General features: G+C 42.6%; 1 protein-coding gene across 1 annotated transcript; it reads right to left on the minus strand.

Annotated features, from left to right (window-relative positions):
* Positions 1 to 233: 233 nt before the first annotated feature.
* Positions 234 to 14,532, minus strand: STMN2 (stathmin 2). Its single transcript, XM_074146300.1, has 4 exons — positions 14,436 to 14,532; positions 13,624 to 13,796; positions 3,631 to 3,822; positions 234 to 293 (listed from the first exon to the last, which is right to left on the minus strand). Exons 1-4 carry the CDS (start codon positions 14,515 to 14,517, stop codon positions 234 to 236), a joined length of 507 nt encoding a protein of 168 aa, XP_074002401.1. The 5' UTR covers positions 14,518 to 14,532.
* Between the last annotated feature and the right edge of the window lie 427 nt (positions 14,533 to 14,959).

Genomic DNA, 14,959 nt, shown 5'->3' on the forward strand with positions numbered 1-14,959 from the left:
TACAAAATAAGATCCAAGTTTTTTAAACATCAAGCAAATAATTCTGCAAAGAGACCGCAATGGTTTTGTTTTTAGTTTTGTTTCTTTTTTAAAGTTTTTTATTGAGTTCTTGATTATTTTTTTTTTTTAAACCATGTCATACATTTCCCATACTGATATCGCATGATCCATAATAATATAGGCAGGGGGAGTTTACTAATGGTGGGGATGGGTCACATCCACCATTGCTGTTTTCAGCCAGACAGTTCCACCTGGAGCTCCTTGTTTCTACGGACCTCTGCAGCATGCCTCTCCTGGAAAACATCAAGAAGGGAAAAATCAAACCTCTCTCATTCCATCGATCCCGATGACAACCCATTTAGGTTGTGCATTTGATGCTTGTGCAAAATTTGTTTCACAGCACAGGCATCTGTAAAGGACACAACTCAGGGGGGGTATCATCCACCAGACCGGCCTGAGGCACATTCGATGCTCACGCTCTGGAGCTCAGTCTTTGATCTGATGGGGCCTTTCCATCCTCAGCACTTCACAGAGTTTCAATTTGAAGGCCCACATAGAGACGTGCTGCTTGCAGCATAAAACGTGCCACATGCTCACATTTGCTCTTTGAATTCCTAGAAGTTAAACTAAATATAGTGAAGGATGAGTGGGCTTGAATTAATTGCTTGCGCACTGTATGCAGAAGAAGCGTTAGTTACTGTGTTATCTGTAGCTTTTAGGAACCATAAATAAAGGTCCAAGAATTTAGTTCCACCAAGATGGGTCAATCTGAACATCTCAAACAACCCTTAGACCGAAGGATGAAGGTAGCTGTCCTCCCCATTCTCCCTCTGGGAGGCAGTTACCAAAAGTCAATGCTCAACCCTTCTGTCCACTTTCAGCCGTGCTCTCTTCCTTTTTACAAAAGCACTCATAATTAATTTAGACTTATTTGAGCCATTGTATATTCAGATACTTCTGTGGAAATGGGCCTGTGGTCAGGAACAACAGCTGTCAAATGAATTTAGGAACGTTCTACTTCAGATGTTTATAAAACTATTATTTTTGGCAACTTCTTGGTTTTAGGGTTTTTGGTTTATGCCTCTCTCCTTTCAGCTGTCAAACTATCAGACTTTTACCTCTTGTGTCTAGTCACTGAAAAAAAACCCCAGACAATCAAATGACAAACATAAGGTGGTTATGGAATCACCTTGAAGTGATTCCGTAAGTGAATCCGTAAGGAAGTGAACATCCATCCCTAGCTGACTTCAGTTTAGGGCACTCCTACCTGTCTTCATGCACTAGAGGGTCTTTAATGGTCAAAAATTCACTGAAGTCAACAGTTATCTTTTTATTGTCTGAGTTGGACTATAGATCACAGGCCAAGACAGCTCATTGCATCAACTGACTGTAAATCACAGTTTCTTATAAGATTCATCGTTCTGAATGCCAGGTTTTATATGGGACTTGTTCCTTGCTCCTGATAACTGTAGTATCCAGAAGTTATCTTTGATTGTAGGAACTTCTAGACACCAAAGCCTCAGGGTGTTCACAATTCTGCATAACTTTTGAAGATTTGGACCCAGATATCTCACTTCTTTTCCTGCATATTCGAGGTTCACTTTTGGTGTTGGCAATACTGTATAGTCATGCAATTTTTATTTACAGGTCTCTACAAATGTTCCCAAATGAGTTATTGACATAGATTGGTCCAGGCTGGAAGGGACCTCCAAAGGTCATCTAGTCCGACCTCCCCGCAGTCAGCAGGGACACCCCCAACTAGACCAGGTTGCCCAGGGCCTCGTTGAGCTTCACCTTGAATATCTCAAGGGAAGGGGCCTCAACCACCTCCCTGGGCAACCTGTTCCAGTGTTCCATCACCCTCATGGTAAAGAACTTTTTCCTAATATCCAATCTAAATCTTCCCTTCTCCAACTTAAAGCCATTGCCCCTCGTCCTGTCACTGCAGGCCTTTGGAAACAGACCCTCCCCAGCCTTCCTGTAGGCCCCCCTCAGGTACTGGAAGGCCGCTATGAGGTCTCCCCGGAGCCTCCTTTTCTCCAAGCTGAACAACCCCAGCTCCCTTAGTCTGTCCTCATAGGAGAGGTGCTCCAGCCCCCTGATCATTTTGGTGGCCCTCCTCTGGACCCGCTCCATCAGGTCCATGTCCTTTCTATATTGAGGGCTCCAGACCTGCACACAGTAAATCTTTGACATCTTTGTTCAGAAACCTTCTTTGGGTTTCATGCACATATGCCATCATATTGCTGTGGAAACAGGGCTTAACAGTCCGTTAACATTAACCTGGGACAGAGAGTTGCTTCAGCTGTCCTTCCCATTTCCTTGTGGACCTTAAGGATGCCTAATTGGCTTTTGCCTTTGTTTTCGTAAGCTTTGGGATATGTGCCTGCAAACTAATCTAATGCAAAAATGTCCAGTTATCTGGGTATAGTTCTTAAGCTCAAGAATTGTCCCATTTCCATAGTCACTTGTAACATCATCCTTTGGTTTCTGTTGTTTCTTCCCTGCTCTCCAAGACTTTCGTCTCCATCAAAGAAGCAGAGGTGCTTTTGGGAAGATCTCATTGAAGCCTCTGAGAGCTATTTTTTTCTGTTAGTCAATTTACTAACATATTAGAAAGTTCATCATTGGGAGAAAGAAGTGATCACTCAAGGAGAACTAATTAATTTTTTCTTAACACTTCTAAATCTTTATTTGCACATTTCCCTCTCTTATGTGGAAGGGCTGTTTTGGAGAAGGGCACCCTTGATCCTGCATGGTGGGGTTTGTGATGTACCAGTTTCCTCTGGCTGGACCAAAGAAAGTTTACTCTCTTTTAGCATCAAGAATTGTGGAAGAACAGGCCCCTTTTGATATATAGAAAAGGTTGTATTCCCATGTTTTTTCACCTTTCTCAGAGAAACCAAGAACTACAGACACAGGACAACTGTTTGATTTGTTCAATGACTTTTCTTAAAAGCCAAAATCTAAACACGAGTGACCTTTCATTTGTTCACAGCACTTCTTAAAAGCTAGAAAATCAACCTTTCTCTGGAGACAGTCCAGCAAAGGGCCATGAGGATTAAGGAACCAGAATATCTCTGAGTCTCTCCAACAAGGACAGGCTGAGAGAGCTGGGACTGCTCAGCGTGGAGAAGAGAAGGCTCAGGGGGATCTCATAAATGGGTATAAATTCCTGAATGGAGGGTATAAAAAACCAAACTCTTTTCACTGGTGCCCAGTGACAGGACCAGAGGCAACAGACACACACTGAAATATGGGATGTTCCCTCTGAACATCAGGAAACAATTTTTCAGAGTGAGGGTGACTGAGCGCTGGCACAGGGTGCACAGGGAGGTTGTGGAGTCTCCATCCTTGGAGATATTCAAAAGCTGCCTAGACATGGTCCTGGGCAACCGTCTCTGTGTGACCCTGTGGAGGCCTCTTCCAACCTCAGCCCTGCTGTGATTGAGTGATTATAGAGGTTCAGCCTTTTTCAAAAGTGAGTGGTGGCTTAGATAGGCATCAGGGGCTCTGACTTAAAAACTGCTCAAGTGTAGCACCTGAGATAAGAGCTACCCACAACATCTCTTCAAAACATTGATTAGATTTTCCTCTGTAGTCTAAGGTGAGGAGTGATTGTGTGGTTACCTTCTCTTGGAGACGTTCAATAAGAGCAGCTAAATTAGCTTCACGGTTTTCTTTGATCTGTTCCATTTTCAGTATCAGCTTTTCCTCTGCCATTTTGCTGAAGTTATTGTTCTCCTCCAAAGCCTTTTGAAGCACTTCTCGCTCATGTTCTCTCTTCTCTGCCAGATGTTTCAGCACCTGGGCCTCCTGGGACTGGAAACAGAGAGACATGTGGTTGGAATGAAATACTCATGTGGAGAAAAAAAAACCCAAACCAGTTCACTGTGTTTGGAAACTGTGCAAAGTGTGTTGCTTTGGGGTTAATGTGCTGTTTGGAGAGATCCCTTCTGTGTATAAACCAGATTATCTTCAGTAACAGGGGCCTGGAAGCTCTGGCTGAGTGCGGGGCACAAGACTCAGGCGGCAGCAGAGACATGTCCCCAGCACTTCTGTCCATGAGAGACACTGGCATGTCACTGTCCTGGACATCTGGGCTCCTACAGGGGCTGCTCAGCCTCCCACAGCCGCAGTCCCTTGGCTATGGGCTTTTTATGTGCAGAGATACGAGGCTGGGGGCTGCAGGCGTGTGTGGTGCTGAGAAGGAGGTGGCTGACACAGGAGATGTGCGTTTTTCACCTGGGTTGGACTCTCCCTTGATGTGCCTGAATAGTTAATAGCAGGCTTTGAAGTTTGCTGTCATGAAAGACAGACAGAATCAACTCAGACAATGTTTTTTCCCCATGATACTTTTGTGTGGCTTCATCTCATTGATTAGGAAGGGAAGAAAGGGTTTTATTCTATAGAAAATAACAAAAAAGCTATTGAAGTTAAAAATTCACATTTTGCAAGGAACATGAAAACTGCAGGTAGGAATTAAGCGGATGCAGCCTCTGCGCAATACTGTGTTATTCTTCTTTGTAAACTCATTGCTCAGAAGCATAAGCTTTGTTATTTATTTTAAATCCAACTACTAACACAAAACCACTCATCCTAGGAGAGAAGCCAAAGATCTTGCAGCATTGGGCCCATCCTCCAGGCAAGCCCAGTTGAAAAGGCAACGTGTTTCACAGGGGTTATTTGGAAAAGATAAACAACGTTGTGTGCTTTTGGATAAAATAAATGAGAGGGAGCACACAAAGCAAACAGAAAACAGGGAATGAACTGTGGCTCCGGGAAGATAAGTGTGCATTTCAGTGCAGATCACAACGCACTGTTGCCTTTGTTATCTGCAAAAATGCATTGGTTTAAGGCCTAAATTAAGGGCTTTAACCGATAATTACAATTAGTGGTAATGAGTCCTATTAAATTCTATCGTGTGGCTTTAAATGGAGTGAAAATGGTTGCAATTCCTTCACATGAGCGAGATCCAACTAGGAGGAGAAAACAAGTATTTTAACCAAGGTAAGATGCGCACAAAGCCCAGTGCAGTGATGAGGCAAATGAAGCAGATTCTGGAAAAGGCTGCCGAAGCCAGGCAGACACTGGACTGTAACATCTCTGTCTTTGCGAGGCTGCAACGTGCTCCCCTGAGATCAGGGGAAAGAGTGACTTTTATCCATCTTGGCCACTTAATTTGCCTGGTCAAATCCTGGTTGCAGTTAAACACTGATGGCCTGGTGGCAGTTAAACGCTGATCCCTGGGGCACTTGCTGATGGGAAAGGTCTAATTGAACGGTTGGTGCCTTGCAAAATCTCCTCCTGGCTCTTACCTCCCTTGTAGCATATGCTGAACAGGTAGTAACAGAGCAAGCATTTTTCAGGTCTCTGACTCAGAGAAAATAACTGTTGTGCGGCCAAAAGATGGTACAAATGGGAACAAAAAGTGCCCAGATGGGTGAAGCCAAAGCAGAGAGGGTTCCACAGGTGGGGAATGGAAGGAGCATGAGCCAAGGGCAAAAAGAGCTGAGCAAAGAGGGACTTTTGTAGACTAATTGAAAAATCATAAAAGCCCCATAATTTTAACAAAAACATCAATAATTTTAATAATCATATAATAAAAAAAGGTTATTTTTAAGCAAAATATTTGATTTCAGATACTTAGCATTTAACACTTCTTTACCTGTAAGCTATTTCAAAAATGTTAAAAAGGCATTTTGAAAGATTTTGTACAATGTAAAACTGGAATAATTTAACATCTTCATCTTGCTTTACCATTCCTGGACTAACTTGAGTGGCTCAGTTTGACCGGTGCTTGTGAAGTTAGTCTGCATTTTCTGTTTAATTTAATATTCAATGGCAACATTTAATCTACTTTTGGAAAAGTTATCATCATTAAATTTTGGTTGCTGATACTAATTTTATGAACCCTTTGTTTAAGTGATCTAAAAGTGACTGATAATCTAAGAATCTATTTCCATTCCTGTTGGGAGTTTCAATAGAAAAGATACTATGATCTGAATTGTAATGTCCTTTCCCATGAAATGTTTAATAAGTGATTTGTTAATTTGATAGGCTAACATTTCATGATGTTTAAATATGCATAAATAATGTGTATAAAATCAAGCATTGTCAGATTTGGAAAACAGACATTTCCAAGGACAAATCCAGGGCCCATGGAGATGCTATAATTAAAAGTAAGATTTGGACTGTGCCTATAAGCAGCATTTTTTAAAAGAACATTGGCTTTCAACAGGAGGTAGCAAAATGCCTTTGAGACTTTGGGATTCTTGCCCATTTTTTAGGTTTTGTTTTCTTCCATTCAGACCCTTTGCCTTCTGGAACTGCTTCTTATTATCATAAATCCAGTGAAAAAATTAGAGTTCCATATCAAAGCACACGGAGTTCTGGAGGCTATGCTGGCAGACAACATATTCAAAAGTAATTTGTCCACTAATGCATGATAATGCATTAGATGGATGCATAGAAGAAGATCCTTATACTCTAATTCAGTATTTTCTGGATGCAAATTGCATTGGCACCAGTAAGAGTCTGAATGAAAGTTAAATCAGGCTTCAGGAACTGGCTGCACACTCCTAATGCCATTTTCCTTTACGATATGCCTTAATGACACTCCTTTTCCTCCCTCAAAATATTCAAGGTACCCAGGACTGGTTCAAAATAAAGGGATCCCCCTCCCCACCACAAAACACCCACGGCGTAGAGTGTCATGTAGACTGACATCCCTCTTCTGACGCTGTTACACCCCAGCTGGGAGTCTGCCTGTTTCCCCGTGTCAGACCATTTTTGAAATCGCCTTACAACAATTTTGGAAGGCAGTTGGTATGTTTTTCTACTGGATTGTCAAATGATTTTCTGTTTCCAACACATTTGGCAGAGGAACTTGGCCACCCTGTCTGTTCAAAATCTACTACACATCCAGAAATGACTGAATGAATGACCCCTGATGCCTTGTGGGGCTGGGATTAATAGGCTCTCTTTGTTGTTTGTGTTGGCTTTTAGCTGCTGCATTTGGACTCCCGTGGTCTTGGTACAGGTTACCAACATATGTAGGAAGTTTTTATTCCAAGTTTATTTTCAACAATGTATTGTTTGAAGTGCTGGAAAGGATATTCTCAAATCCTTGATAGCCCACGTTCTAACACACTTGTGAATGGCTTACAATAAGTGCTTCTTTTACAGCTGATGTGAGAAAATGAGCAAAAGAGGCTGGGAATGGGATGAAAGATAAAGAGGAGTAATAAGGAGATAAAAGTATGGAATGGAGGAGAAAGGAAAAAACAATACTCAAGGGGGAATATCCAGAAGACTTCTTAAATATATCAAGGCATAATCAATGCAGGTACAGATGCAGCCTCTAATGCTAGCTGTGGAGGAATAAAACTGTTTCAAAAAATTCCTGGTACAGACACCTTTGCTCCTAGAAATGTACTGCTGTGCCAATATGATGGGTAATGCAGGCAAACTCCTCTGATATTCATGTTATATTTCTAAAGGATCACGTGCACCCCCAGTTTTCAGTGGTGGGTGCTTCAAAAGGAAATCCACATCTCATTGTTAGCTGGCCATAGGCAGATGTAGACAAACTAAACACTCACTTTATGAGGAAAATTATTTATGGAAACTGGCTTTGGATATACATATATTTTTAATTATTACTCACCAGAAGAAAATTTTACTCACCTGAGTAACAGGTGCTTTATTTTTTCCCATTTATCTATTTTTCTTTGATGTGCACATTCAAATATTGAGGTCATTTATGCAGAGATAAAATTAAAGAATTACTTTTAAGCAAGAAATTGGCTCAGACTACTTTTAAACTGGGAATTTCAGCTTGACTGCATTCACCCAACGGTCTTAGTTAGGAGGATGTATGAGGCACCCCACCAGTCATGAGAGCTCCACTTTCATAGCACGCTCGTTCACTGGCTGGATTTCTTAAAATTAAATTGTTCAGCAGAAGCTGCATTAACCTTGGTATGCTTCAGTGCATTGTGTATTTAAGAGTTACTACTAATGGAGCAGAATCAGAGACAGGGTTAAAGGCTCCTACTGCAATGTAAAGACAAAGGTGAAGACTGGATATCAATCAGAAGGAAACAGTGAGTTGAAGCAGTGATGTTTTCAGGGGAAGGAATTGAGGTTGGGATTTTTCCATGTAAGAGCAAAGGAATGGACTGAAGTTAGACCTCACTCATGGCACTGGCTTCCTCAAACATCTGTGTTATGTCTATTTCCTCATGGGGAACACTGCTATTTGTACTACATCAGCACCTGTTCTGGGTGTTGCAGGAACTCGCGGTCCCAGGCAGTGAGCACATACAGAGAGAGGCAGCTCTTCTCCCAAAGCAACCACAGTCTAGAGAGACACGAGGAAGAGGGGGATGCTCCTGCTCCATGGGGTCACAGAGCAAAGGAGTGAAATGGCCATTTGGCAGGAGAGCTCGAGACATCTGAGCTGTAAGTGAAGTCCTGCTTCTACTGAAACAAGATAGTGCAAAATTTTGCTTGAGTTCAGATGAGAATCTTTTTTTTTTTTTTTGTCCAGTCTGCCAAGGAACCTTTGGGTCAGGGCTACTAAGAATGTGAAGTAGAGTGAAAAAATAAAGAGCCCATCCACAATGTGATTCAGGAAAACTCCCTGTCTCATCCTCAACTGGCACAAAATCGCTGCTCTTGGGGTTGTGACTCATGGGGGTGAACACGGCATGTTGGAGGGATGCCAGAGCCCTCTGTCTGATGTTACCCTACCCGCTCATGAGGCACTTCTTGATCTGCTGCAGCTTGAGACCTGGCGTTTTAAAGTTAATGAAGATGAATGATGGTTTGTCTTATCACGGAATCACGGAATTGTCAGAGGTGGAAGGAACCTCTAGAGATCATCTAGTCCAACTCCCCTGCTGAAGAAGGATTGCCTAGAGCACATTATGAACAAAGCCCATGGCAGAGTGCAGGGAGACGCTTTGCAGCGTTGGGATGGACGTTGTCTCTGCTTGTGACTCCATGTGCTCTGAGGTGGACCCTGGAGCTTAGCACCTAACCCTCTCCTAGCTGGCAGCAAACATCTTCCTGTGGGCACATACCCCGTAGGCTTACATCTTTTTGATGAGGAAGTGCAAAGTGGCTTGCAGTTTTGGCTATGTTTTGTAAATATTAGGGGTGAAGCACAATGCATAGAAAGGCTATGGTGTAGATCAAAATGGGGCAGAAACTCCTGGTTCCAGTGCTGACTCCACACTTATTGCTGGGACCTTTACACGGAAAAGCACTTCATGCTGTATTGCCTCTCTACACAAGCACAGACAAGGGCCACCAGACTCAGAAAGGGAGAGCAGCAGATGGGCAAGACAAATAGTAGCAGACAAATGTCTGGGGCAGTGCCTGTCCTCCCTCACATCCTACTCACTCACAAACTACAGGAAATCAAGGAGGAGAATAGGAACAAGTTGGAAGAACAAAGAAAGCTCCGCTTTTGCCAGGGAAGGTGCCAATCCCTTCTTGGCCTCTCCTCCCATCCGGAGCGGCAGTTTTGTAGGTCCTGGGCAATGTCTAGGAGGGAACGTCTGTTCCCCGGCTCTGCTTTGGTGAAGCCTTTTCCCGAGCAGCCCGGCTGTGCACTGGCGGGGCTTTTCCACTGCCGAAGAAGAGATGGATCAGGAATACTGAGAAGTGCCTCTGGGCAGGCTGTGGGGTGGGCTCAAAGGGGCTGGGGCCTGACGCAGAGTGAGGCCACCACGCTGGCAGAGATGCCCCGGGGCTGCCAGCCTGGCCCGGGCTGGGCTGCACGGGGGGCTGGTCTTGTGGCATTTCACAGTAATGGTATTAAAAACTTATGTAGCCATAAGTCTACATCCCACAGCATGAAAGTTAAAAAATATGACTGTTCTCCTGCGTCCTTTGTGGCGCTAAGCACTAGGGATGAGCCTGATTCAATTTCATCCCAATACAAAGCCATTAAGAGGATTTAATTACATACAATTTCTCTCCCATAATCCAAAGCCTAGCAGGAACGTGTGTCGCTTTAGTGTTTCATTTTTCTGCCAGTAAGTTGAACGTGGGCAGTAAAGATATATAGTTCGACATATGGCTCTTAAAGTCTGTATACCAAGAGTAATAATAAACTGAACATTCAAGGCCAATAGGTAAAAATTGATAAGGTTAAAGATGCTGTAAGAAATAAACTTCTGCTCCATACAATGTCACTGTGCTCTAATTTCTTAAATGGGAAGGATGAAAAGATCTTTCTGATTATTCACCAAGATGGGAAAATATAGCACACATATGCCAAAAAAATAATGGGATAATAACGACGTGCTGTAAAGAGGATTTTATAAATGGAAAGGACAAATCTGTAAGTGGCCCAAATGGGGCCAGATAAAAATGCCTTGGGTGAAGTTCTCGGCTTGGTCTGAGAGTACGAGGTCACAGTGACTGCCAAGTGAGGTAGAGAAAAAGGAGGAGAAAAGTCCTGTAAAAGCTTGTAAGGGAATAAACAATAACGCTGAGCAGGAAACAGCATAAGCAGGAGCCTGCTGAAGTGCAAGAATTGCTGTAGATGTTCTCATGAGTTTGAAAATTTATTAATGAATGCTGCCTAATTAACAGAGCAGAACCTAACTCCTAAACAGTGTGAAATCAATTAGTATTTTTTCCAAAAAGGCAATTCTCATCCATTAGTTATACTTGATTTTAATTAGAACTGTGCTGGAAGGACACAATGTGGCATGGTCATGCCTGATAGCTGCTGCACATAGATTGGAAAGTGCGATAATGACTGCAGCGCTGGATGTCAGAAAAAGTCTGCCTGGTTTGTCTCACAGCAGAAAGCGGAAGATGCTTAGGGAAAGTGTAGATGACTATATATACATACACACATATATACACACATATATAGCTTCCTAGCTTCCAGCAGTCACCAGGTTACATATTTTCAGAGCCAGAGGTTGTATCCATGTAAACATTTTCTAGGCAGTGCTCAATCAATTTTTCCATTATCTTTTTGAAATAAATAATATTTTAATAATGTCTAAATAGTCTGTGATAACAAATACAGCTTGATTAAACAATGCATGGCAAGGTGATTCCCTCTCTGTTTTGAAATTGCTGTCTGATGATTTCATTGAGTGTTTCTTCCCCTTTGGATTGCGTGAAACAGAATATAATCGCTCCTATTCATCTTCTCATTACCATTCATGACTTTGTAGACTCCTATCTTATCTTCCGTTTCCTCTTGCCAAGCTTAAATGTGGACTATTTAATTTACCTTCTTATTGAAGATGTTCTGTTCCTCTGATTACTTTTTTGTCCTTCTCTGCAGTATACTCTTTTTCAGGCAAAAAATGAAGGTGATAGTTGAGATATGGGAGCACCAGGGATTTTAACAGTGAGGTAATGGAGGTTTCTGCTCTGTTCTTTGTTCCTTTCCCAGCAATTTCTGCTGCAACGCTAATGTGGAGGATCTTGTGTATTAAAATAACTCAGTCGTGTTCGTTCCAAATTAATATAGCACCAAGGGGAAGAAATGGCAGGTGTCTGTATTGCGATCACTGATTACCAGTTTATTGCGTAATGAGTTTTTCTTTAGGAAGAAATGAAATCAATGAAATGAAATCTCTGGGACATTCAATTTCTATTTTCCAGTAAGTGTTTGCATAATAACAGGTTTCTTAATTGCTGCCATTGCATTCTGCATCCGTGTCTTTACTTGAGTACTTGTACTTGGTACAGAGGCACTTCACGGACTGAGTCTTTGGGGCATATCATCATTTGGGTGGGTGAAAACTCATACTTCTGGGCAGACTCTAGTGCAAATGCATACTCCTTTCACACACAGTCATGTCCTTTTACTGAAACAAATACTCCGGCAGAAGTATTTCTTTGAAAGAAGCAATAGTGCCAGTGTGAGTGCAGTAGAAGCACAGTCTTGTGTTAGTGAGGCAGAAGAAATGGCAAATGTAGCAACATTTCAGTATTCCCTGAAATAATTGTTTAAATTAGTGAGATCCGGAATAGTCAGGTTTCACTGCAAATCAAAACCGAGGGCTAGGTTTTAAGGACCAGTCATTAATCAAGATCTACCGGCTTCAATGGACTTGCACCTCACCACACACCAGCACAATCACTCCTTTGGATTTCTTGGAAGTGACCCTGATCTGGTTTGACAGGGATGAAAGCAGAATAGAGCTGCTCTTGCTGGAGCTGCTCCATGTGCCATTTCTGGCATATTTGCTGTCCCTGGACCTCTGTAAACATTTTTGTCCATATCTGGAAATGATTCTGTAAACATCAGTTTTAGTAACAAATACATTGTTTAAGAGATAAACAAAAGGCTTAGCGACATCTAAGCTTGATTCATTTTCAGATGTACTCTACTAGGGACTCTACGAGCAGGTGGAAGGAGTTTCTAAGTCCAGGCAGATTTGCCACAAAATGACATCGATTGCCTGGTTGAAGGACACAGAAAGTCCTTCTATGGCTCCTGAGGCTTCTCTGGCTTCTGTGGTTCTCCTTTTGTGCCATAGCAAAAGGAAACATGGATTAACTGGGACAATATATGAACACATCTTGAGTTTTCTGTGGCCGTTGCAGCCAGCCATGACTTTCCTGAAATGGTGCAACACAGCATCAACACTGGGCCTGTACAGAACACTGCTAATTCTCAGACTGGCAATTCAGGCTGGCAATGGTGACTGTCTCATTGGCTTTCCCTGTCATTCTCTGACTTATCTGATCTGGAATTTGGACTTTTATCTTCTGGGGAAAAAAAAAAAAGCAAGCTATCTGAGCTAGCTCTGACTTAGAGCAAATAAAGACCTCTTCAATACATCAGTCATGATGAAAGCCAAATAAAGAGTTAATGTGGACCTCCTACTGCTTGCACTCTGCATTTATGCTAACCTTTGTGAAGAAGGAGTAACAAGCCTTCCAAACCCGTTGTGACAAACTTTTGATTATCAGACAGGGTTTTACCATTATGGGTAAGGTCATAAAGAAGGGAAGTCTTGGTGTGTAGATAACCCTACAAGGCCAACTTCCAGCACTGTGGAGACCCCTCCTCAGTAGCTGTGCTATGCCAGCGTCTTCACCCAAGTGTGTGCTGAATGACACAGAACACTCTTTATTTGGGGCTGACATGGCTCTGCACTGTATAAATAAGACATTTTAGCTGCCTGAGGCAGACCTTGTGAGTAATCTCCATGGGCACTACAAGGAGCCAAGATCTGGTAACCAAGGCAGTAGCTGTTGAAATTGCACATCTGTCTCTTAAACTGAGACACCAGAAGAATTGCACTGGTTTCCAGCAACTATTGCAGACGCTCTGGATGGTCCCCTTACACTCACACAGTGAGCATGCGTATTTGAACCCTCTTGGGTCTCCTGCCCAAAGCTATCTGTATTTTGTGATGCGCACTTTCCAAGCATCAAAACCAGTGAGGTTTGTTTGCAAGCTGTGGACAGAAAATAAACTCATTTGTGTCTTTAAACACGTTAATAACTTTTGTCCATGCAGGCCACTGTGAGTCAGCGATGGCAATGGAAAACATACCAATGAACAGGAAACTGTTATTCTGTACACTGTCAGGTCTAATTATTAGCATTTTTTTTAAAGAAAGATACCTTTCTCCTCTCCTCTGCAGCCTCCAGCTTTTTCTGGATCTCCTCAAGAGAGAGTTCTTTCTTCTTTGGAGAAGCTAAAGTTCGTGGCGCTTCCGACACCGGAGACGGCGGCTTTAGGATCAGTTCAAAGGCCTGGCCGGAGGCACGTTTGTTGATTTGTTTCACTTCCATGTCTGCACAATAAAGTGAGAAATGGTAAACCCTTCAATACCTCAGCAGTATCGAGAAGAGGAGCAGCACAGACCTCAGTAGGACCAGAAGTGCAGACAAAAGATTTAGCATCTTTGCCTTGGGCATTTTAAATGCAATGACAGATTATGGGCTGAAAACTGTTCTCCGAAGTACATTCCATTTTATCTGCAATAGCTTAATTATACCTTAATCTCATAAAGATAAAAACGTACAGCGGTTTTGGAAGCTTATTGGGGTTCCTTGTCATTCCATGTCAGGGCCCCCTGCAAGCAGTGCCCAAGCTGATTAATTTTTTAAGAGTGCTTTCATCTTTTCTTGGTTTCCTTGGGAATTCTGTCTGCTGTGAAGAGCTGTAATTTTCAAATGGGCAGTAGGAAAGGCACAGCTCAGTATGGGGGGGGCTACCTTTGAGAGTTTAGTTAGCTGCTATTAGGAGCAATATCCAGCATCATGGGTAATACACAATCAATAGACGGTAATAGCTAAAATCAGCAAATGAGTTGTTAATTCAGCAAAACATCCACTGACTAACATTATGGACTGGGACAGTGGACTGAGTCATTTCCCAGCAGCAGCACATTATCTGACCTGTGGGATGGTTTCCAGTGAAAGCCACTCACCATCATATTTATAGATGTTCATGTTGCGAGGTTCAGGGTAAAAACAGGAGCAAATCAGGGAGAGCATGGACAACTCCTTCATCTTCTCCTTGTAAGCTGAAACAAGACACATTGTTAGCACGCTCTACTTCCCCAGCTCCTCCTTAGCGAATCTCTGACCGAGAGGACTGGCTGGGGACCAGCAAATCTGCTCTATCATCCACCTGCCAGATTTCTCTAGAATATTTGCTCTCAACTATTTCTTCTGAACATTGAGCCTTTATCAAATCACACACAAGATGCTCGGTACTGCAGAGACTGCTTCTGATCTCCTGTATGACCTCAGCCTCGAGTGTAATGCAGACAGTCCTTTCTGGTTTACGGAAAGTTAATCTAGCTATCAGGAAATGTATTTAGCATTGGAGGAGTGCCATGACTCCACTCTCTCCTGGCAGGTGGAGAGAAATGAAGCTCTTACAAATTCTCTGACGTATCCAAATGCAATTGAGAACAGCTTGGAAACGCTGCCCATGTGTTGCCATAGG

This window comes from Numenius arquata, chromosome 4 (genome assembly GCF_964106895.1).
Source record: "Numenius arquata chromosome 4, bNumArq3.hap1.1, whole genome shotgun sequence".
NCBI lineage: Eukaryota > Metazoa > Chordata > Aves > Charadriiformes > Scolopacidae > Numenius > Numenius arquata.

What these genes read in the sequence shown, in the direction of transcription:
- STMN2 (XM_074146300.1), bottom strand. Translation starts at nt 14,517, where the DNA reads ATGAAGGAGTTGTCCATGCTCTCCCTGATTTGCTCCTGTTTTTACCCT. An exon ending in GAACATCTATAAATATGATG is followed by an intron (nt 13,797 to 14,435) that starts GTGAGTGGCTTT and finishes TTTATTGTGCAG; the next exon opens with ACATGGAAGTGAAACAAATC. An exon ending in TTGAACGTCTCCAAGAGAAG is followed by an intron (nt 294 to 3,630) that starts GTAACCACACAA and finishes GATGTTTTCCAG; the next exon opens with GAGAGGCATGCTGCAGAGGT.